Source organism: Eptesicus fuscus, chromosome 8 (assembly GCF_027574615.1).
Source record: "Eptesicus fuscus isolate TK198812 chromosome 8, DD_ASM_mEF_20220401, whole genome shotgun sequence".
Classification (NCBI taxonomy): domain Eukaryota; kingdom Metazoa; phylum Chordata; class Mammalia; order Chiroptera; family Vespertilionidae; genus Eptesicus; species Eptesicus fuscus.
Window position 1 is genome coordinate 89,024,908 of NC_072480.1, and position 24,290 is coordinate 89,049,197.

At 49.4% G+C, this 24,290-nt stretch overlaps 1 protein-coding gene across 1 annotated transcript in view; it reads left to right on the plus strand.

Moving 5' to 3' along the window:
* The first annotated feature begins 201 nt into the window (after positions 1–201).
* PRAG1 (PEAK1 related, kinase-activating pseudokinase 1) overlaps positions 202–24,290 on the plus strand; it is a 52,109-nt gene continuing 28,020 nt past the window's right edge. The window contains exons 1-3 of the mRNA XM_008146218.3: positions 202–305; positions 4,634–5,053; positions 6,992–8,841. Of these exons, the coding sequence (XP_008144440.2) occupies positions 4,724–5,053; positions 6,992–8,841 (2,180 nt within the window). The 5' untranslated portion in view covers positions 202–305; positions 4,634–4,723. The remainder of the gene's footprint in view (positions 306–4,633; positions 5,054–6,991; positions 8,842–24,290) is intronic.

A 24,290-nucleotide genomic window follows, 5' to 3' on the forward strand; every position in this document is an offset into this window, starting at 1 on the left:
AGTTGGGAGGCATCGCGCTGCCGAGCCCGAGCCCGCCGCGGAGGGAGCTGGCGGCGTGCGGGGCGGAGGGCCCGGGGCGGTGGGAGCCCGGAGGTGCGGCTGCAGCCGGGCGCGCGGCGTCACCGGAGGCGGAGGGGGCGGAGCCGGCTCGCAGCTGCCACCCCGCCGCCGGGCTCGGCAGACGGCACCCGCCCGCGGCCGGGCACGCACCGCGCGCGCTCTCTCCGAACAATGCTCCGCGGCGCTCGGCCGGGCGGCTGGCGGCTCGGCGACCCACAGCGAGGCCGGGAGAGCGCGGCCGCGAGGTGAGCCTGCGACGCGTCCTCCGAGCTCGGCCCCTTTTTGTCTGGCAGACGTGGCCGCAGAGGGAGCTCTAGGGGAGCGCCGGGATCGCGGGCGGGCGACCCCCTGCCGGCGTCCGCGGGGGTGACAGGCGGCCGCGGGGGGAGGATGGAGCGGCGGACCGCGTGCGCTCGGGGTTGTGCCCGCGGTGGAGGCGCCCAGCCTGGAGCGCACGGGAGCCGGAGGGGTGTTTTCGATTCATTTGAGATCGTCGCGTTCGGGAAAACGGGGAAACTTTCCATGGAGTTCCGGGAGGGGAAGCGGACTCCTCTGCTGGTCCCGCTGCTCGGTTTGGGGCAAGACCGAAGAGCTTTGGGGTTGCTAGTGTGGAGACCGCCTTTCCCCCCCAGCAGTATTGTCAAGGGGGTGGGGAGCGAGAGGCCACCCGGGACGCCCGCACCAGGAGCCCGGTGGTGATGGTTTGGGGCGCCAGGGTCGTAGCTGCCCCTTAGCGGCACCGGGTTCCATGGAGTGTCCAGAGGGACTGAAGGATGCCTCTTTCCTGAGCTGTGGCTGAGCCCTCTGAAAGGCATGCCCTGGGCACGTTCTTCACCTTTGCCTCTGCTGCCCCTTCCCCAGCCGGGACACACCACACACACCACACCACCCACACCACACCACACCACACCACACCACACACACCACACACACGGACCTCGCCACTTTCAGGTCCTGCGAATGGGGACGGAGGCAGGGCCGGCTAACCGGGTACCTGTGTATTTCCCTCCGGTGGAGCCTAGCCAGCAAGCACACAGCTGTGCAGAGCCGATGGGAGAGCCAAGCCCGGAGATCTAGCGGCGAGGAGTTTTGCAATAAGTCAGGTCCAGAGTCAGGTCCCGGAGACCTTATTGATCTCAGCCTGAACTGATGATGATAGCAACCCCTTCCCTTTCTGAAAGTGAGTTTGGACACGAAGCCCCGGAGAATTCTGCAGTTACTTTCTTATCTTGGGGTCTTGTGCAACTCGGTATCCTTCTTACTGGTTTAGACTGTAGTGGGTCTCACCCAGAACGCATTCCTACTGCTGAGATTAGATTGCATGGCATTGGAGAAGGAAAAAAATAAAATAAAAAGTTGGGTGACTATCATAACTTACCATGTGTGTGTGTGTGTGTGTGTGTGTGTGTGTGTGTGTGTGTGTGTGTGTGTGTGAAGGTTGTCACTCTCTCCTCTCTGCCCGGGCAACTCTCGCCAATGGATTATTGAAATCCAGAACCTCTTTCATACATATTTTTCTTTTCCATTCCTGCATTCATTTAATTGTAATATATGTACATTTTTTTAGATGAGTGTTTTCTGGTAATCTGTCATTGCAGGGTAAGGCATAAACAACTTTTGATGCAAGTATGAGGGGCAATATTTTGAGCCAAAATATTTAATTTTATGGATCCGGATCTGGCCAGCATTCTTTGTAGTCTTTTGGAAAGGAGGTGGGGATGCATCTGACAGTTCCAGTCTTCAGATAGTAGCCGCAAGTCCAGTGCACAAGTTTGCAGCGGCAAAGATACTTTATCATGACTTGGATCAGAAAGCATGCTGCAATCTCTTTCTAGGCTCACACTGCTGCCTCCCACAGAAATGGGGGAATTTGCATACTTCTGGGGGCCGCCTTCCCTCAGAGGTAAGGAATGTGGGCTGGGAAGGTGCCATTGCCATTCCCAGGCGACGGAGAGCGAGCTGGGAGGCGCGGCGCGGCTCCCGGTGTGTGAGTGCCACTTGAGTTTTTCACCGTCTTTTACTTAAAACAAACCGAGATCCTTTCAGGCCTCTCTAGACAGACCTAACTGGGAAAGAAATCCTTCCCAGCCGGACAGGGTGGTACATTGTTTGCCGCGACGGAGAAACCAGTTTTAAGAGGATGCAGCGCGTCGGTGATGGTGAGAAGCCCGGGGCTTTGTTAACCTTTGCATCTCTGAGCAGTCAGTCCTGTTGGTGAAAGTTGTGCGGTTGTCAGAGAATTGCAGAGCCTCAGGTGGGCGCGGAGAGAGTGCCCGGAACTGGGGGGTCGGAACTGGGGGGTCGGAAGGAAGCTCCCCTGGTGTTGGTAATCCGGGGGACCCCCAGCACCAGGCAACCGTGACAAGTTTGTGCTCTCGGTTGCCCGTGGCGGAAACTGCTGCTTTGTGGCTCTGTGGTAGCTCCTGGGAAGCAGTTGGATGCCCAGCCCCTCAGGGAGCCCAGCCTCAGGGGAGGCTGCTGGACTGTGAGGAGCCCACACGGAACTGGTTTCCAAGCTCTCTGCCTCCAGCCCTCCCAGGGACTCCGGAGCCTCTGCCAGGGGTTCAGTGGGGGGGGGGGGGGGGGGGGGAGAAGGGAGGGGGAAGAGGTGCCTGCCTTTGCTGTGGCCGGGAAGGTAGCCTCCCCCCTCTTCCCCCCCCCTCCGCTTCTAGAAATTAGCAGCAGAGATTGTAGGAGAGAAAAATCCTTGCTGTCCTCCTCTCCTCCTCTGCTTGTTGCAGCTTAGTGACCTCTTCTGGGCAAGTTGGCAAGGGGTGAACCTGCTGCTTGGGCGCTCTCAGGGCGAGGAGCCCGGCCTGCAGACGTCTGGGAGGGAGGGATGCGTGACCACCGGTGCTCAAAGACCAACATTTCTCTTTTATTCCAGAGCATTCCTTTAGCTGAAAGATGAGGGGGCTTCCAGGTGAACTCTGGAGGGAAAGGAGGCAGGTTTAGCGTCAGCACTTGTTGAATAAACACTCCTGCCTGTGAGTGTGGGAGATCAGAAAGACAGCGCTTCCCACAGAGATTCTGGGATCATCTTTGGGACACCTGGCTCATTCCACCTGGTTAGTCCTGTTGGTCGTTGAGAGAGCATCAGCCTCAAAGCCGATTCTCATGGGAAGAAAGTGGAGAGAGCAAACCTGAGGGCAAAACCCTTCCTATTTCATGGAATCTGTTCACTTTAGACTCTCCAGGCTTATTTTCTCATGAACCTTCCTTCTGAGGAAGTCAGTTTCTTTAAACGAGGGAAAGGGAGCTCTCAGTCTAACCCAGCCACTTTTGCCGTTTTCACCTCCTGGCACACATAAACTAGTTAATAAAATTCTGCGGCACACAGAGAAATATGTTATTTGCTGATCTGACAAAAAGGAGGTATAATTTTGATTCATTCACACCGGATGGCTATTGTTGTGTTGGCTGTTGTCATTTTTTTATTTGACCATCTAAGGGAAGAGAGGACAGGGCCCCTGACTAAACAGGCAGATATTTCATGTTTTAAAAACTCCTGTGGCACACCGGTTGAACATCACCGGTCTGACCAATGACATGGCTTTGAGGCTCTGCCAGCAAAGTTCTTCTCTTTCCAGAACCACCACACTATTTGTCTAGGAACAGGTCTGAGTTTATGTGGTTGCCATTGTTTTCCCGTCCATATGAAGGGCATAAAGCTACCTGACGGGGTTACTCGGGTTAATGGGACACTATCTGCAGCCCTTTGAGCTCCTCCTCAATGGTGAATGTATTCGTTTCTGTGATGCAAACTCTCTGCTTTCAGTTTTACTCTCAGAGGCAACTAACTCAGCCCGCTGGCTGCCTTACCTCCAGGGTTATCACTGGGGAAATTACTGTGTGGTCCTCTCCTCCCTCTCCTGGACCCTGTCTTGCCACCCCTAGCCCACAGGTGCTTATGCGTTTCTGTCTGTTCTCCCCTTGGCCCGCAGCTTCAGCCTGGCTGACCTCACTGAGCGCCGGGTGGAGTGATGTGTATGAAGCAGGGGGAGGGAGGTAAATTCCCAGGATGCCAGACCTCCTGACAGGGGTCCCCTGTGGGGGCAGGCAGGCACCACAGCTCTCCCCCTTCGCACCCCGTCCCTCTCTGCCTGGTCTCAAGGAAGGAGGAAGCCACCGGTTTTATTGGCTGTACTGCTTCTTAGTTCTTGTTCCTCGGGGGCGGAGTCCCAGGCTCTGGACCCCTAGTGGCGGGGGATGCACGGATGAGGTAACAGGATTCTCCTCCATGGGACTTTTTCTGCTTACCTGCCCCCAGCCTCCAGGTGCTCCGGATTTTCAGGGACTGAAACGTCACTGTGCTCTCTGCTCACGTAGCAGTTGCGTTTATTTTTTACAGCTTCTGATAAGGCCGCACCACGAGCGAGTGACTAAGAGCCTTATGAGAAACGGGCGAGGGCCTGGGAATAAATGGAAGACGAATGATGAGCTTTTTTTTTTCTCCCCCTTTTCTCCTTCCTTTCCCCTCTTCTCCCCCATCAAAGACTCAGACCCTCAGTGAAAATGCACCTGTCCTCTGGCAGGGAGGTCTTTGATCAGACCCCATGTTCTCCCTTTCCAGGAAGTTGCTCTGTGACCCACGTCTGCCTCCCACCAGACCACGCCAGAGCGCCGGGGGCAGGATGAGCCAGCCGCGCACTGTCCGCCCAAGATGCAGCAGACCATCCGACTGAACCCCGAGAGCCTGAAGATGTCTGCGTGCAGTGACTTTGTGGAGCACATCTGGAAGCCCGGGTCTTGCAAGAACTGCTTCTGCCTGCGGGGCGACCATCAGCTGTCGCCCACCTGTCCCCAGCCCCGAGCAGGCGGCCTGCTCCCCCCTCCTCGCCTGCCCCCCAGGCCTGAGCACTGCCGCCTGGAAGATGAGGGTGTGAACAGCTCACCCTACTCCAAGCCCACCATCGCCGTGAAGCCCACCATGCTGAGCTCCGAGGCCTCGGACGTGTGGACAGAGGCGAACCTGAGCCCCGACGCCTCGCAGGTGAGCTGACTCACCCCTGTGGCATTTTCACAGGGGCTGCTCCTGTTGTAACGCTTGCTTGACTGGCTGGCAGCCAGGAAGGGCTATTAGAGCCAGACTCCCGCAGGATGGCTGCCTGTCAGCCTGTCCCAAGGCCGCTCCTTCCTGACTGCTCCCTCCTTCCCGTCTGTTTCTTTAGGCTAAGGACCGCTAACCCACCCCCTCGAAGTTTAGGAGACTGCCTTCACTGTTTATTTGGGTAAATATCCGGGCACGCGAAATGGAGCTTTTTAAAAAAAGTTCTCAAGATTTTTTAAACCAATAATTTTATTTTTTTTATTTAAAAAAATATTTTTTTATTGATTTCAGAGAGGAAGGGAGAGAGAGATAGAAACATCAATGATGAGAAAGAATCCTTGATCGGCTGTCTCCTGCACTCCCCCTACTGGGGATTGAGCCCACAACCCCAGTCATGTGCCCTTGACCGGAATTAAACCCGGGACCCTTCAGTCCGCAGGCCGACACTCGGTCCACTGAGCCAAACCAGCTATGGCTTAATTGATAATTTTAAATGTGTACACAGGAGAATATTGCCTGATGAATTCCATGCATCCACCATGATGTAGCATGTATCAACAATCATCAACGTATGACCCGTCTTGCTTCATCTCTACCCCTCACCCTCCCTACCCCATGATTTTAAAGCAAACCCAGTCATCGCCTCACTTTGGTACGTCTTTAAAAAAAAAAAAAGAAGTCTTTTAAAAACTATAACCACAATACCATTATCTTAAAAATATTAGCAGTAACTCCTTAAGATCATCCCATCCCCAGCCAGTGTTCATATTTCCAGTTGTGAAGCTTGGATATTTACCGGCTTTGACTTAGGATCACTAAGTAAAACAGCTCCATCCCTAGAGAGTAGACCATTCTGCTTATCCCACAGCGAACGCTTGCAAAGGCATAATTATTTAGAGGGCATGGACAGGCCAGCCTGCTCCAGACATGTCTGCGGAGCTGGATGTCGGGGACATGTCTTAAGAACGGCTTGCGAACTCTGTGACCTCTTTACCTGTTTTAGTTTTCCCAAACCATCATAGTGAGGGTACTGGGAAGGGTGTGGGAGCTTCTGGGAAGTCAGAGGTCGGAGGTCAGAGGTAAGCCCGGGGAGGGAGGCTTAGTTGCATAAAGGCATCGCCTCTGATGGCACTGAGCTCCCTGTCCCCGCAGGGTAAGCTGGTCGTGTCCATTCACCAGGTCACCCCTCACAGACATAAGCCAGGGACCCTTTCTGTTCAGAATCATCTTGGAAAGAGCCAGATGCAGGGCCCACTCTGAAGCTGATGCTCAAAGTGGGGTTCCGGGGCGCTTTAGAAGTAGAGAAGGAGGGGACAGTGACTTCAGTGATGAGAGTGACCAGTTCACATTTCTGTCTCCGAGTTCAAGGACTCCAGCCACCTGGGCAGGCCCCGGCTAAGGTCGCTGCCTGTAACTGGCAGCCCTTGGGCACGATTCATCTCGGAAAGCACCCCTCCCCCTCCTGCTCCTGCCCCCACCCCTCACCCAAGGTGCTTTAAAAAGCCTTATAACTTTGGTTTCTTTAGGAATGTCCCATGGCACGGTTATCGAAAGACTAACAAACACACACAAAATTAAACAAAACCCAAAACTCTATTTTCAAAGCCCATAGGAGAAATTACCTCATCCGGCAGTTTCTAGGGAAAAGGCAAAATGTTCTTTTTCAGAGTGATGTTCCCCCCTACTTCACAGACCCAAGCCAAAAGAATGACAGCCCAAAGTGGGCGGGGCAGCTCAGTGTCCGGGAAGACCAGTGGCTGCCTGGGGCCCCAGCAGTGATGGGGGGGGAGGGGGGCCCTGTGGCAGATTGGAAGGCAGGTGCGCCGCCCAGCCTCCGCCCTGGTGAGGTCTAATGTCAGTTTTCGCCTTGGGGCTGTGTAGGTCATCTGGAGACGGGCCACCGGCAAGCTGCCCCTCCCGAAGCAGGAAGACGTGCCGATGGTGTGCCTGGGCAGCTTCCGAGGCGTCCAGAAGCCTGCCGGCCCCGCTGCCCCCGCCGACGGCCACCCTCGCTGCCCGCCGGTGTACGCCATGGTCGGCCTGCACAGCCCCGGGGGCCGCGGGGAGCGGAGCACCGCCTTCCACCCGCTGAGCTTCCCCGAAGAGAAGGCTGGGCGAGAAGGAAAACCCACGTTTCCCCACCAAGAGCTGGCCTCCGCCCGGGAAGGCGGCCACCAGAAGCTCGCCGCCTTTGGCGGCAGGATGACACCCGGCTGCCCCAAGGACCCCGGCGTCCACCCCTCTCCGCAGCCCCCGCGGGAGTCCCTGCCCTCGGAGGATGACAGCGATCAGAGGTGCTCGCCCTCCGGGGACAGCGAAGGGGGGGAATATTGCTCCATCCTGGACTGTTGCCCCAGGAGCCCCGCTGCCAAGGACACCCCCCAGGCCGAGGGGCCCCGGCACAGACCCGGCGGAGGGGCCCGCTCCCCCATGTGCTGGGAGCCGGGAATGTGTGTGGGGCCGGTGGAGGATGTGAAGCAGGCTCTGAGCTTCCCGAGGGAGTGTTGTGGCCAGGGCCCCGCGGAGATCCCGCCCCGCCCGGCCTCCAGGAAGCTGTGCGCCCCCTCGGAGGCGGCCAGCTCCTCCTCCGACGGCCTGTCTTGCGGCAGCGCCAGCAGCGGCGCCAGCAGCCCCTTCGCCCCCCATCTCGACAGCGATTACTGCTCCCTGGTGAAGGAGCCTGTGCCCGGGAAGCAGCAGGACTCAGGCTGCCCCGCGGGGACCTCTAGCAGGTGCCTGGGGCCGACCGGGGAGCCCAAGCCCCCCAGCCACCCCGGGGAGGCTGTGCAGCCCGAACCCATCTATGCCGAGAGCACCAAGAGGAAGAAGGCTCTGCCGGTGCCCTCGCGGCCGCAGGGCAAGGCGGAGCAGCCCGCAGCTGGCCCCGGCCAGGGCCCCGGCCAGGGCCGGACCGTTAGCACCTGGACTCAGAAAACAGCATCTGGCTGGAGCCGGGACAGGGACGGCCCCGATGTGGCCCCCAAGGTGGCGGCCACCATCACCATCATGGCAGCCTACCCTAAGGAGGACCACCGGACCATCTACCTGAGCAGCCCGGACTCCGCCGTGGGCGTGCAGTGGCTCGGCCAGCCGGGGAGCCAGGACCCGGGAGCAGGCGACCCGGAGACGTCCGCTGGGCAGGGGAAGGGCTCCAGGGAAGGCCACCATCATGATGCGAGCCAGAGCGCCCCCAAGGGGAGGCCTGCCATTCCTCCCAAGCTGTCCAGGGGTAGCCCCGGAGGGTCCCCGGTATCCCCCTCCCCCTCCCCACTGTCCGACCTCAGCGAAGGGAGCTCGGCGGGCAGCACTGGGCCCCAGCCTTCATCCCGGTGCCCGGCCGACCCCGCTGCTTCCTGCCGGGCCAACGGCGTCGCCAACCACGACTCTGCCAAGTGTCCCCCACCTGCCACCGCTGCCTCAGCCTCGGACCAGAGGCGGCCCCGCTACCAGACTGGGGGGGCCTGGAGCCGCCAGTGCCGGATAGAGGAAGAGGAGGAGGCGGAGCAGAACCTGCTGAGTCAAAGCTGGGGCGGAGAGACGCTGGCGAAGGGCACCGGGGACCCCTCCAGCTCCTCCACCTGGCACCACCTCTGCCCCACGGACGGCGCCTCGGGGCAGAACGACAAAGCGGGCACCGGGATGAGCAAATCGGCCTCCTTTGCCTTTGAGTTCCCCAAGGACAGAAATGGGATTGAGGCCTTCTCACCGCCTCCGCCACCTCCGAAGTCCAGGTGAGTACGAGTGTCTGACTCGCGGGGCGGGACAGGAGGCTCTTCCAGAACCTTGTCCACCTGCTCGAGGCCTGCAGCCCAGGCTCTGAGTCCCGCACTCAGGACCAGTGGCCGCCCGGCCCTCGTGCCTTGTGTCAATTCCTGAGAGCTGCTGCTCATGCTGTGGGCAGCAAACAAGCCTACAAGCAGCGCCCTGCTTGGGATTGGCTATTTGGAATCCATTTTTCCAGGAAGTGCTGTTGCTCTCCCCTGGCGCCCATATGTTTATACTCTGGGACTCTTTTCTGCCCTCTTTTCAAGGAAACTCTGAAATTCTCCCTTTATTCAAACACGTGAAAGAAGGAGGCTCCGCTCCCGAGTTTGGAGACGCAGAGGGGCAGTGCGGGGTGTGCTGCAGGAACTGTTGCCACGGTGGCCAGGAGGCTGCGGGCCCAAAAGCAGAATAGTAGGACGCTCTGCGCATGCTTCGCAACCCTCAGATGTGGGTTTTTAAAGGGAAAAAAAACAAAAAACAGTTTCATTTTAGCATGCGGAAACTCACAACTTTCTCCACTGTTTCACTGCGGTCTCCTGCCAGTTTAAAGTACCTTCCAAAGGCCCCCAAATATTCAATGCCTTTTTAAAGGTATTGAGTTGCTCATGGAATTTACAATTGAGGGGGAAACTTTTTTCCTCTATTAATGATTCCTATCAGGAAAAGGAGAAACTTTTTGTTTGTTTGTTTGTTTGTTTGTTTTTAAAAAATTTATAGTCTTTCTGAACATACTACATAGTCAGCCTGTTTCCAATGGATCTGTGTCAGCTCGTGCGCCTCTGGGTTGATGTCAGGAGCAGGGACTTGACCACAGAGAGACGCAGCTGTGACACTTGCCTTTGAGCATCCAGGTATGTGAGGCTGTGAGGCGCTTTTCCACGACCCCTGCTTTGTTCTGGCATCGCACTGGCCACCTGCCGTGCGAGGTAGACGCCCTCCAGGTCCTCAGGGGATGGTTGACTCTCTTTGGTTACAGTTTTAACTCCCTAGATGAATGAGAGGTTCAGCAGCTAAGAGGAGCTCCCATGTATATGGTGTTTACTATGCTCTGGGAGTCTGACATATTAGCTCATTTGATCCTCAGACTAGCCCTAGGAGGTAGGAATCACCACCCCAATTTACCGATGACAAAACGGGATAGAGCCAGAGTAACCTGCCAAGATTACACAGCTGTACTTGGCAGCCTGGCTCCAGTCTGTGTTCCTAAACACAGAGGGCACGTCAGCAGGCAGGAGAAGCGAGCAGGGCATGAGAGTGAAGCGTGGGCATTGTATCGCTCTGCCTCAGGCCTGGGCAGGTGAGTGAGAAGCACGGGCTCTGGCGTCAGAAACCAAGTTCATATCGCATCTGTCTCCCCTGCAGGCTGAGTGATCTTGAACAAGCCACTGGCCATGACTGAGCCTCCAGGTTACTCTTCTCTAAAACAAGATGACAGTGAGAATAGTTTTATAGCCCCGATTGTTAAAAGGCTCACAGGAGATGAACAGGATCCAATGCAAAGGATTAGTTAGTATGTAGGCAGAAGCTGTTGACGGCAGCAGGGACACCCACACCCCATAAGATCAAGCCTGAAGGAACTAAGATTTTCTCTTTTAAGAATCATGGGCCTGGAAGAAACCCCAGTCGCCATAGCAATGTGTTAAAGAACAAAAATTTAACCGAGTAACGTTAAAGATCTTTTTGGCTTGATTCAACAATTCATGAATCAGGGCAGCATCCCATATCTAGTAAATAGAAAGGTGGTCCAAGGAACTGTATAAAATGGAAGGGTTTATAGGCAGAAACAGGGTGAGACAAGGAAGTTAAAGAGTGGATTATTTCAGGCAAGGTCACCTTCCCTTAAAGGAAGGCAGGGGGTCTTATCCGGCAGATGACCTTACGAGGGTTGACCAGAAATCCCAGACTGATTGGGTTAAAACTCTGTTCTTGGGAGAGGCTACAGATGCAATTAGATTAAGTCTTGGTGGGGCTTAGCAAAAGTGACTCCATTTTGGGCCTATTGTTTCTTTTTAACAATTCCTTCCTTTTGATCAAATTCTCCGTCTGAGAGATGTGATCAAAATTTAAGGCATCCGTGCCACTCTCGGCTATCGCTCTGTAGTAGTTCTTGAAATTTTCATTGATCCTCTTTGTAATTTTGTTTTTGTTGTTTGTTTTTTTCTTTGCTGAATCTCTCTGGTAATAACACAGGTTACAACTTTGGGCTCACAGTTTTAGGGTAAATCCTATCAGGCACAATCCACTTCCACGAAGGAGGCATTATTAATGGATTCATTTGCAGGAATTGTTGCGTTTGCTCATTCAAACCAGGAGTCAGTTAGGTTTCCTCCTAGCCTGAAATAAATATTTTTCTGAATTTCAGAGGTTATTCTCCTAACAAGGGTCTGGCATACAGGTGATGGCATTGTCTTTTACTTTGGCCAATGCCAGAGTAAAGAGAAAAAAAGAAAAGAAAAGAAAGTGGTTGAGCGTCGACCTATGAACCAGGAGGTCAGGGTTCAATTCCAGTCAGGGCACATGCCTGGGTTTCGGCTCAATCCCCAGTGTGGGGTGTGCAGGAGGCAACCTATCTATGATTCTCTCTCATCGTTGATGTTTCTCTCTTTCTCTCCCTCTCCCTTCCTCTCTGAAATCAATAAAAAAAAAATATATATATAATAAAAAAAAAGAAGAAGTAAGGTTTCAGGTTTAGCTGAAGTAGGAAGTCTTAATCTGGCATCTTGGGAAGAAGTGGTTGACATCTCTCAGCTGCTTCTCCTTTTAGTCCAGAATTTGGATAAAAATTATAGTCATCCTCCTCAGTTCATTCAGTCCCATGTCATTAATTCTTGCTCTTTTTTAATCCAGCTTTTTAAATTTTATTTTAATTAGTTCTGGAAATCCCCACCCAGCTCTGCTCCACGATCTCAGAGTCATCAGGACTGTGCATTTGTCAAAGGTCCCCTCCATGAATCCCCTTGAAGATAAAGCACTTTGCAGGAACATGTTGATAAACTTTCAGAGTAAAACAGTAACTATAAATTGAAGATCCGGGGAGAGTTTTTATTATAATAGAATTGACAAGGAAATTTGGTCATTCCTGTAACATGCAACATTTTATAACATTATACCAGAACATACTAGACTTTAGGAATTTCAGATAATTTCTAGAACGCTTATAACATATACTTGTAACACATACACTAATACAACAATAAAGAAAGCTTAGTATTACTTCTGATTTGACAATACTTCCTATGTATTTTAACATATCAGATGAGCCTGATTAGTGTAACATCTCCCTTTTTAGGAAAAGAGAGAAAAATCTTTTGAGATGGTCGAGGAGCCTTTTACAAAATCCCAATTTAGTTTGAGGTCAAAAAGACTTCATTTGGAATTTGATTTGGGGAAGTTTGTTAAAAATAGCAAAAGGTTTTAAAACTAATGGTCCTATTAGTCAAATAGGATCATAGGTTACTGTGAAATAACATTTAGTTATCTATTCAACCAAAGACACAAAGATTTCACAGGCAAATATAGACAGTTACATAGTTCTGAGCAAAACTTTGCTCTTTTAATATCAAACGACTAGGTTTACCAAAAACACGCATCCTGCTTTCCTTGCATACCGAGTTGTTCCCCTATTTATTTCTAGTAGCTTCAATTAAATACATTAGAATTCTTAGCTTCTAAAAACATTTAATTTCTAGTGGAAAGTAAGAAGTAAGCAATTGTGAACTGTCTTTTAATTAGCATTCTATGGATTGGCAGATTTATAAATACTTTTTGTAACTCCTAGAAATGTGCTTTCTCATAGAAAATTTCTCACCGTGGCACAAAATATGTATACTAATAGACCCAAATAGCTTTAGTTCCTCTGTAAAAGGAAGCCAAAGTAGGAAAACCTGTGTTTTCCGTATTTTATTTTAATTGGAAATGATCTAGATATTTAATACATTTTCATCATTTTGCTTAATCTTAGCAAAACTTTGAAGTTTCAAGTTACCAAAAAAGGTACCGTATTTTCCGGCGTATAAGACGACTTTTTAACCCAGGAAAATCTTCTCAAAAGTCGGGGGTTGTCTTATACGCCGGGTATCATCTTATAGGGCGGGTATATCCCAAACTCTTTATTTTAACTGGAAAAGTTGGGGGTCTTCTTATATGCCCAGTCGTCTTATACGCCGGAAAATACGGTAACTATTTAAAAATTCCACCTAAAAACTTTTTATCCTACTTACAATTATTTCATGTACGCGTCCTTAACAATTACGTTTAGATTATTTACGACAATTTTCAAATGGCTTCTGTTTCTAAGGCTCAGCTTCCCTTTGGAGTGGAGATGATGGATCTCAGGACGCCATCACGTTCACACAGACCTCTGAGCAAGGGGCTGCTTGGTGCCGGGCAGCGTTCCTCACACTTCCTTAGATCCGTCTGCTCTCTGGGGCCATTGGGAGAGTACAGAGAATGGGTTTTGGTTTGCCTGTGGTCCTGTTTTACAAGACTCTGACTTGGAAGGAAAAAAAAAAAAGGATGTTGAGAATGACTTGGCTTTCCTGCAGTCTTGTTTTAACTGTTCGGCAGTCACTCAGTCTGTCTGAGGCCCTGTCCTCTGTAAACTCCCGCTAGGGTTGCTGAGACACCCCTTGCGGTGATGCCATGTAGGACAAAGGCTCTCAACGCTCATTTGATGCGTTGACAGCGCTTTAACTTTAAGCGTGTGCCCAGCCCTCCTCCGGGGCAGGCAAGGCAGCGTCTGGGTCCTTCTGCACCTGCTGCTGCCAAGACAGCCTCCTGCAGACACCAGCTCTTACCTACTTAGACTGACAGACCCCTCGAACCCCTCTGGACCACCCCTACTCCCATGTAGAGCGGGGTTAGAAGGTCAGGAGTGACAAGTACTGCCGGTTAGAAAACTAAAACCTGCAGGAAAGAAGTGTGGGCTGCTTCCTTCAAATGTCACATTCAAAGACTTAAGGCAATTTAATGAGAGCAGAAGTGCCTGGGGAAATAATTAAAATGCACAAGAATCAAATTTATTTCTGCCCTTTATTTCTTCTGAGCCGCAAACCTGTTTTGAAATGACGTATGGCCTTTGAGTGACAAGGTCAGTTGCAGGGGAATCATCTGATTAGCGCAAACATCTCACACAGAAACCCCCAATTAGGAAAGTAGCCGGAGCTCAGAGGTGGAATTAGAGGATGACAGGTGAATGAGAAATAAGACAAGTTTATAGGGTTTTAGCTTCCAACCAGTCTGGCCCCTGTGAGACTGATCAAAAGAAAGAAAAGTCTCACCAAGAACGCGAGGGGCCATGACCTTGTCTTGCAGTTGTCACTCCTGTTGATTGTACGTTTCACCCACCACTTAACCACATGCTCCCCCGCTGCGGGGATTCTGGGAGCAGAGACTCAGTCTGTCCTTGGGCTTTTGGTCGCTCTTCATTTTCCTTCCTCCTTCCCCGGTTGCTCCTCGGCAGGCAGGTGGAGACAGTGTCACAGATGCAGCTGTTTTCTGGCCACGGGAGTGGCTGCTGTGCTATCCAGAGAAATGGGACCGACATCCCTGTGTGGTCTCTCCGGAGCATGCTCTCTCAGCGTGAGCCCCGAGGGTGGGGCAGAGTGAGTGAGTGAGTGAGGAGGGTAGTTGCCTCCAGACCCCGTGTCCCATCTGATTGGAGCTCCGAATGCTCCTTGGCTCCCGTGGCACTTGCTTCGGGAGCGGATTGCAAGGGAATGGCAGCAGTTTCCCAGGAAATCCCAGAGCCGTGGTGCGTAATGGGATTTCCCATGTGGCATTTTGAGAAGCACGCTTCGTATTAGAAAGCACTGTATGCCCTTAGAGGACCTTCTCTGAGTGTGTTTAGCCTTGTTGACAAAGCTGAAATGCGTTGGAGAAGGCTGAGTCTGTTCAGGGTCCAGTGAATACTGGGCGCACTTCAGGAGAGACTCTTCCTTCCTCGCCCCACCCCCACCCATGGAGTTTAGCAAACGGAACAAAGCACAGGTGTCAACAACACAACTTTATGTTCTGTGCCATACCAGGGGCAAATGAATAGTTGGCCTCTTCCCATGAGCTTGTGGGTAGACCCTAAAAATATTGGACATCTAATGATGCCGTAGCACTGGGAGTTAAAATGGATTCCTGTCTTTCTATTCTGTAATTTAAAAAGAAAAAAAATCACTGACTTGAAAAGTGGTATATTAGAATATGGATGGCATTCTCCCCATTTTTTGAGCATGCATCCATGGCTAAGGCTAGGGATTAGAGATTCTTTAATTCGTCAATATCTACTAAGTGCCCGCTTTCTGTTACACGTGGTACAAGGTGCTGAAAAGCCGGTGCCTCCCCCTTAAGGTCCCTGAGGGTTGAGCTGATGTGATTAAATGAGCACATGTGTAATATGACCACCAACGGCTCACCCCTGCTTTGATTCCCTTTGATGAGGCTGGTTACAATAGCATCTGGATTCTCACCACATTCTCTGTTCTGTTCAGTAATGCAGAGGTCAGCTCAGCTTGCTGCCTGGGAGTAGTCCTTCCTTTAACTGTCTTTTGACCTAATTCAAGATCAAGATCAAGCTTAGCACAGGCATATAGATAACCATTTATTAAAGGGAAAAAAAATGCCTGATGCTCCTTAAAGATAAAGAGCATGCTTAGCCATCTGTAATTCCATAATATCCTGTTTGATGCCTGGGACAAAATAGACGCTCAAGAAATATTTGTTCAGTAGGTAGTGGTAGACAGAGACCACTCCCTGTTTATTTCAGTTTCTCCAAAAGTACCTAACCTTATGCCTTGCACACTCCTGATTGCCCCAGGGCTGCTGTGTTCATGCCTGTTTTGGTGGTTAACATAGCGTGTCTTGCATTGTATGGAATTGGATCCGTGTTTGTATCTCCTCAAGAATTTGTGAATTCCTTGGTATGCAGGGACCTTGTTTCATTTTTTTTTTTTTTTAACTCTCCAACAGGATACCTTAGCACAGTGCCTGGGATATAGTAGGTATTCAGTGAAGGATTGTTGAATTAGAAAAAAGAGGTCAGCGTGAACTACAAAGTTTTCACTGGACACCCCATTATAATTCTGTTGCTAGCCTTGCCCAATAGAACATTGTCACCTTCAGTTAGAGAAGCTGAGGTTAATCATTAGTAATGCTTCAAGGTGGGTAAAGGCCATTTGGGCACAATGCATCCTTTCAAGGATTAATTACTCTCCAGTGATTGTACATTTTACTTTTGCTACGGGACTCTTACTTGGCGCGCTCTCTCTCTCTCTCTCTCTCTCTCTCTCTCTCTCTCTCTCTCTCATTATTTTCTTAAGCTGAGCAGGTGTGGAGCCAGCCCTTTCTTGCCACAGAATGTTCCTTTCAGGTAGTAATCACCTAAGGACTTTTCTTTTTCCCCCACCAGTGAGTTGCAAGGAATTCTAGGGTGTGGTTTTGCTTCTCTGAAAACAGATTTTCCGTGTTTTCTGAGGCAGGTTGGAGAACACACACCTGGGCCATATGATCAAACCCCTTTTGTCCTCAAGCGATCAGAGGGACTTTGTTCCTGGAATGGCCAGCCCACTTTTTGGGTGTGGAACTCACAGATCGGTGAGAAATTTGCTCTGTTTGTGTTGCAAATAATTGGTTGCTCATGAGAGGATTTTCATTTCCTTCTATCAGGGTTGACAAACCAACTGCAAAGAATATTCAGCAGCCCCTTCTGCAGCTGGTGACTCTCAGCGTTAAAGATCCGTCTTCATCCTCCGTGCTGAAATTGCTCATTATTCTTTTCCTGACTTTTGGGCAGATCCCTGAACACGTTGGGCATTAAAGGTGTCCCTGCTGCTTCCATACAACTCTGGACAATTCCCTGCTTCAGTTGGCTTCTGCCTCGCGCCCTGGGCATCTTATGCTCCGTGCTTCTCTGACAGGCTGACTTACATAAACAACCGTTCCTCGTTGGGGGAGAAGGGGAACTTCTAGATCAAGGACAACTTTGAAAAAACCCTTCCCTTTTTACTCAGATGTTGTACGCTCCAGTTAATTTTAGTATCTATTACTATCAAGTGACCTCCCTGACTTCCCAGCAGTTTGGGTTTTTTTAGCCATTTCATGCCCACTAATGCATGTGCTATAAAAGCTGAAGTCAGAAACCCAGCACATCATTGGCGGTGTTACCGCTGTGTGGCTCTGAGCTGTAGAAAGCCCTGCAGAATGGCTCCTGCTCTTCAGAAGCTCCATTCAACAGTCAAATGAATAAAAATATGGTGACATTGGATAAATGTAAGACATATTAGTAAGTAATGTAACTTTGAAGATATATGACTTATATAGTGGGTTGTCACTTAAATAATCCTATATAATAAAAGCCTAATATGCTAAGTGTCCAACTGTTCGACCAGTCGCTATGACGCGCACTGACCACCAGGGGACAGATGCTCTGACCAGTAGGTTAGCTTGCTGCTGGGGTCTGGCCAATCGGGACTGGGTGAGACAGGCTGGACACACCCTGGAGTCCTCCGTCCATCTGGCCTGTGCCCTCTCGCAATCCGGAACCCCTCGGGGGATATCAGAGAGCCAGTTTTGGCCCGATCCCCACAGGCCAGGTCAAGGGACCCCACCGGTGCACGAATCCGTGCATCAGGCCTCTAGTTCTTAATATGTGCACATGAGAAGGAAGATTCTGTGACTGCACATTTTTGAACCATGAGGGTAGTTAGGTTGCATCCTTCAGAACCAATAATAATGGGTGTGGCTACGTGTCCACCCTGCAAGAAAGCTTGCTGTAAGCCATCAGCAGTCTTCAGGTTAGGCGAGAGCAGAGTGCAGATAAGTATGCTCGCGATTTGCCAGTCCAGCTCTAGAATCTAACACTTACCATCTATAATGCAAAATCATTGGCGGTCAATAACTGCCCCCTGTACTAATTTCAGAGCTCCATATCTGGGAGAGGACCTGTGGCCTGTCCAGCCAGGGGGCTCTTAGCAAAGTGTTTTGCAGAAGGTGGTCATTCTCTTGGATGACAGCTTTGACTGTCATGCCAAAATGTTTTGTTTCCTCTTAATGAGTAATTATGAATGTGTCCTGAATTTTAATGAGTGATTATGACTAGTCCATGAATTTTTGGGACCCAGTATTTTAGTAAATAAATAGCGATCATTACACCTATTATCCATTATTTATCCAAAGTCTTATTTCTTTTATGGACCTTAAATTTACTTTTTTAGTCCCTAAAATCTTGTTAAATAATGTGTGTTCACTTAGCCTTATTCTCTTTGGCTTGTAGCGCTGACACCCTATGCCTCAGATTGTGGGGTGAGGAGGCAGGGGCAGAAGATAAGTCAAAATCTTTTGAAGGAATAGTTTGAAGATAGGAATTACATATTATAATATAAATTTAAATTTGAAATAACAACAAAATTACTGTTTTCACAATACCTAATACGTATATAATTTTTTCAAGTCTTCTTGACCTGTGACAAGTTAGGCCATCATTTTCATAGAGATGTTCGACAGAGCATGTGTCCCTAGGAGAAAGTAGAGGAAACCAACACAGGAATATTCCTGATTTGTTACATACTTGGTGACCTCCCTCCAAATCTCTCGAAAGTACTTTCTCTATATTCATGTCCTCTCCGGAACTTAAAAATTGTCTGTACAGCGAATCCTAAATCCAGCCCCTTGATCCTGCTTCTTATCCTATTTTCAGTGCTTACCCATGTTTCATAAGCAGAGAAAAGTAATGAAGGATATTCTTCTTATAGTCAGAGTCTGAGATTTTCTTGATCTCAACAGTCTTTTAATTACTAAATAGAGCAGCGGTCGCCAACCGGAGGTCCAAAAGGTTGGCGACCGCTGAAATAGAGGACTTAGTATAGGTGGAGCTAATACGAATTACTCAGTAAAATAGAGTATAAGACTACATTATGTCCCAACAGTCTTTATTTATTTTCCTTTAAATATATTTTATTGATTTTTCACAGAGAGGAAGGGAGAGGGATAGAGAGTCAGAAACATCAATGAGAGAGAAACATCAATCAGCTGCCTCCTGCACACTCCCCACCGGGGATGTGCCTACAACCAAGGTACATGCCCTTGACTGGAATCGAACCCGGGACCCTTCAGTCCGCAGGCCGACACTCTATCCACTGAGCCAAACCGGTCAGGGCTCAACAGTCTTTATTCCTGAGTGTATGCCTCGGAGAAACACACAGGTCAATAAGGGGACATAATATGCAAGGAAGATTATTACAACACTGTTTCTAGCAGGTAGCTGGGGCAAACCCAGGTATTCATCTCTTAGGGATACAGAAAAGGAAGAGGTAATGAGTGTATAATAAAATATTTAATAGCAGCCAGAAACTGTGGCCTAGATGTATATACAGAAATATGAGGGACCTTAAACTGGTATTGAGTGAAATAACTAAGAACCAGAACAAGATCTATAACACAGTGTAATTAATATAAATTTAAAACACACAAAGTAGCGCTATACATGTTTTTTTAATTCTTTATTGTTGAAAGTTTTACATATGTCTCCTTTTCCCCCCATTGACCTCTCCCTGCCTGCTCTTGCCCCCCAGCACATGCCCCCACCCCCTATTGACTGTGTCCATTGGTCATGCTCATATGCATGGATATAAGTCCTTTGGTTGATCTCTTACTGCCGCCCCCATCCCCCACCCCCACTTGCCTTCCCTCTGAGGTTTGACAGTCTGTTCAATGCTTCTCTGTCTCTGGATCTATTTTTGTTCATCAGTTTGTTGTTCACTATATTCCACAAATGAGTGAGGTCATGTGATATTTATCTTTCTCCCACTGACTGATTTCGCTTAGCATAATGCTCTCCAGGTCCATCCATGCTGTTGCAAATGTAAGAGTTCTTTCTTCTTTACAGTAGCATAGTATCCCATTGTGTAGATGTACCACAGTTTTGAAATCCACTCATCTACTGATGGGCACTCAGGCTGATTCCAAACCTTAGCTATTGTAAATTGTGCTGCAATGAACATAGGGGTGCATCTATCCTTTCTGATTGGTGTTTCTAATTTCTTGGGATATATTCCTAGAAGTGGAATTACTGGGTCAAATGGGAGTTCCATTTTTCATTTTTTTAGGAAGCTCCATACTGTTTCCACAGCGGCTGCACCAGTCTGCATTCCCACCAGCAGTGCATGAGGGTTCCTTTTTCTCCGCATCCTCGTCAGCACTTGTCATTTGTTGATTTGTTGATGATAGCCATTCTGACAGGTGTGAGATGGTACCTCAGTGTCATTTTGATTTGCACCTCTTGGATAATTAGTGACTTTGAGCATATACATATTTTTTAAAGATAAATCCAAGTGTATTTATCCAAGAAAATATAGTATGAGTACCTGAGAGTGGGAAATTGGGAAAGAATTAGAGATGGGGTTGAAGAGAAAAATTAAAATAATGCAGGTTAACTTGAAAGTATATAATTAATTGAGGCATATGGTTATCTCACCTCTCCACTTAAATACAAAAATGGAGAGAGAGAGGATTACTTGAGAGAGGCAAGAAGTGGCGCCAGTCTGCGTGGTTGCGTACTTTCCTAGAGAAGCACTGGACGGCCTGGTACAAAAGTGGAGGTGGGAGATGTTTGGAGTGACCCAGTGTGACATTGTGATTTACAATAAGAAATACATATGTGGTCTTCCTCCCCAGTTCTATCACAGAACTCCTAAAACCCTTGTTTCCTAAGTGCTGAATTTCCCAGGAGCCATATAGTAAGGTGACCAGATCGTCCCGCTTTTGGCGAGACAGTCCCGATTTTTAACAATTTGTCCCGCGTCCCGCGGCGTTTTAAAAAAGTCCCGATTTTTGGAAAGATTCAGCATTGTTGTAGAAATGCTTAATTTGTCCCGGACAAATGGTTAAAAATCGGGACTGTCCCGCCAAAAGCGGGACGATCAGGTCACCTTACCATATAGGCATCTTCTATTATGGTAATGAGGTGGTTTTTGGAACCCACCTACAAATAGAGTTGGTTTCCTGGGAAGCAACCATTGTGATGAGGGGGTTGGAACTTTCAGCCCATCCACAACCTTCCTGGACGGTGGAAGGACTGGAGGTTGAATCAGTTGCCAATGGTCAATGATTTAATCCATTTGTCTATGTGATAAAGCCTCCGAGAAGACCCAAAGGGACATGGTTTGGAGAGTTTCCAGGTTGGTGAGCACATGGCAATGTGGGGAGAGTGGCACACTCGGGGAGGGCATGGAAGCTCCTCACCCTTTTCCCATGCCTTGCCCTATTCATCTCTTCCGTCTGGCTGTTCCTGAGTTATGTCCTTTTAAGTAATTTTTTTCTCTGAGTTCTGAGAGCTGCTCTAGCATATTAATCGAACTCAAGTAGGGGTGTTTTTGGAACCTTATTTCTGTATCTGGTCAGTCAGAAGCACAAGTGACAACTTGGACTTGAGTTTGGTATCTGCAATGGAGGCACTCTTGTGGGATAAAGCCCTTATCCTGTGGGCTCTAATGCTATCTCACATAGGTAATGACAGAATTGAGTTGAATGGTAAGACTCACAGCTGGTGTCCAAGAACCTTCTTAAGTGAGGTCTGGTTGGTGGTGCGGGGATTTGGGTGGGGAGGTTTCAGCCAAGGCAGAGGAGAGGGAGGTGGAGCTGTTGAGGAGTAGGTAAAAGAGTGCTGAAGAACTGTCCTGGGAGTGTGAAGGGAGCCCCACCCTTATTGGGCAACAGGCTGGACCAGAGTGGGAGTGGGGAAGTAGATTATCCTAGTAGCCTTGTTACAAGTAGCTTGAATCTCCCAAGCCAGGAGGGTAGTAATGAAGTCTAATGTAAGTATTTCTTAAGCCAAATAGCTGGGCTCAAGGTCTGGGTCAACAAAGTATACTTGAAGCATTTGCTGAGTCAAGAGGAGGAGCGAGAGAATTCCGAAAGTACAGTTGCCAAAACCAACAGTCTAGAAACAAAAGGATTTTGGTCAGGCACAGATCATCTCGGTGGATGGGTTCCAACAGGAATAGGTCAGGACCAGAACAGCAGCAAGTCCCAAGTTGGCGGATAACAACTTGCTAACGTTTTGGTCTAGTCAATCACCAGAGCCTTCTGTGTGTTGGCGGAGAGGATGGGGAGGAGGGTGAAGGGGAAAAGCATCATGGGAGGTTCTTTTTCAGTAGGGGGAGGCAAGCTATATAATCAAAGAGGTTATTCTGTCTCTCAATTTTTGTATGATGGAGCTAAGCAACCTGGTCATTTGAGGAGTATGCCAGCCGCTGAACCTGGGATTACACTGGAAATTATCAAGCTCTTGATCATGTAGATTCAAAGTGAGGTCTGTTGATGGGCAAATCCATTCTTCCTTGTTATTTGAGAATAATGCATGCGATCAAAAGCATCACCTTGATTCCCTTTCTTCTTTGAGTCTCCTCAAAGACGTAATAAAAGTGGAGGTACCAGGAAAGAGTGAGATCTCGAGCCCATCTGCTGTTTGTGGCTTCTATCCAGGTCACACAAGGAATTATGGGTTTACTGGAGGCTGCTGAAGTCCTCTCTCTGTCTCTGTTTCTGTTCCTCTCTCTTTCTTCATCCATCCGACCGTCTGTCCATCCGTCCTTCCATCTGTCCATCCATCTACATTCATCTTTCTACATAACTTAACACCTTCTATATACCCGGTGCTGTTTGTAGCACTCGTCAAAGATTAACTCGGTGAACCCAATGAACCTTCCTATCTGCCCCATAAGTATTGTTATCCCCATTTTATAGATGGGAAGCCAAAAGCACAGAGAGATTAAGAGCCTTTTCCAAGGGGCGCACAGCCCATAAAAGCAGTGGAGCCAGGACCCAAACCCAGGCATCAGAGCCCCACTGCTCACACCCTTAACCACCACATCCGTGGGCTTCCTGGGTGACTCCACCGTCTACCTGGGATGCTATTCAAATGCTCGCCTGGCTGTTCTTCCCCACGGCTCCTGAGGGTCCTCCCACACAGAACCGGCCTGTGGGCTGGGCAGCTGGTAGGGGGTGCCCCTCCGGACTGCAGCTGCTCTGTCTGTACCTCCATTTGTTATTCATCTCTTTCTTTTCATGTCCTCATCCCATCTGGCCCTTGTGTGAACAGATGTAAGAGCTTCCTGGTTCTTAAGAACTCCTGGTTCTTAAGCGATTGTGTTAGAGATGACAGTGTATGAATTGGGTGATGGGGATGAGCTGCGGGGTTTTCTGCCCTCGTACCTGCTCCCAGCAGCTGCCTCTCCCTGTGCTCAGCCTTAGCTGAAGCCTCTCCATCCTGGATAACTGCAAACATTTGCTGGCCCCTCTCCTGCCCCAGGCAGCCCAGAGCTGCTTTAGGACAGTACATAACCATGCAGACTGGGGCCACAAATAAACAACTCTGATTTCCCGAGACCAGAAAGGCCATCTTTTAAAAATATTGGTATCTCTCAATGCCAAAGTAGATCTGTATATAGCCAGGCAAATGCCTACAAATTTCCATTTGGCCAATTTAAGCATGTTTATCCTTGACCAAAACCAAGTACTACTAATGTAAATGTGTGTGTCTTTTCTATCTTTAAAAATAAGTACGGCTTTAGTTCTGTTTTCAAGTGGTTTCCACTGAATGCAAAGCATATTCATCTTCAGGTTGAACCAAAGGGCTTTTCAGCGTGTGGAGCCCCGGAGTCACCAGTGCATCAACTGCAATGCAAATTAGTAGGCCTGCGCCAGAGAGGTCCTTTGACCCACAACGAAACTGACTTCCTATCTTTGTAAAGCCGAGCGGTCAGTGGGCAAAGACGCCCCCAAAGCAGACTGGACTTACTAGTCCTTTCAGGTGGTACTTAGCCGCTTGCTAAATTATCCCCTTAGCGTTGTCATCTAAGAACACCAAAGGTAGAGGCAATAAAAACCTGCCCAGTTTCGTTATCTGCTTTTCTCATCTCATGTCCCAGAAAACAACAACAACAACAATAAAAAACGACAAGCTTTGTGCCAAGTCAGGATATTCTGGGACTGGTGTATTTTGTAGCTAGAAGAAGGATCCCGCTATTGAACCCAGCTTTCCTGGGGGTTGTTGTTTGCTCAGTGTTCCTGCCTTTTGCAAGTCTTGCTGGGCAAGTATAGTTTTTTTTCTTAAAGGAAACATTTATCCTCTCAGATGCCACCGAGGTATTGAAACAGAGGCAGATAAACTTAAGCAAGAAGTGTTCAATAATGACTCTGTGTCCCAGCATGTCCTGGCTATGACACAACTCCTGAAATCGTTTATAATTTGGGGGCAGTAACAACAAGCCTGTTTCACATGAGACAATTAGAATAATCTCACCAGGATTCTCACTGAATGCTCAGTGGTGTGAGTCAGGTGCAGTTCAATGTGGGTTCCAGAGGGGACAGACAAGTGAGCCGACTGAAATGGTTGGAGAGGGCTTTGTAGGTAAGTGATACTGAGCCTGGG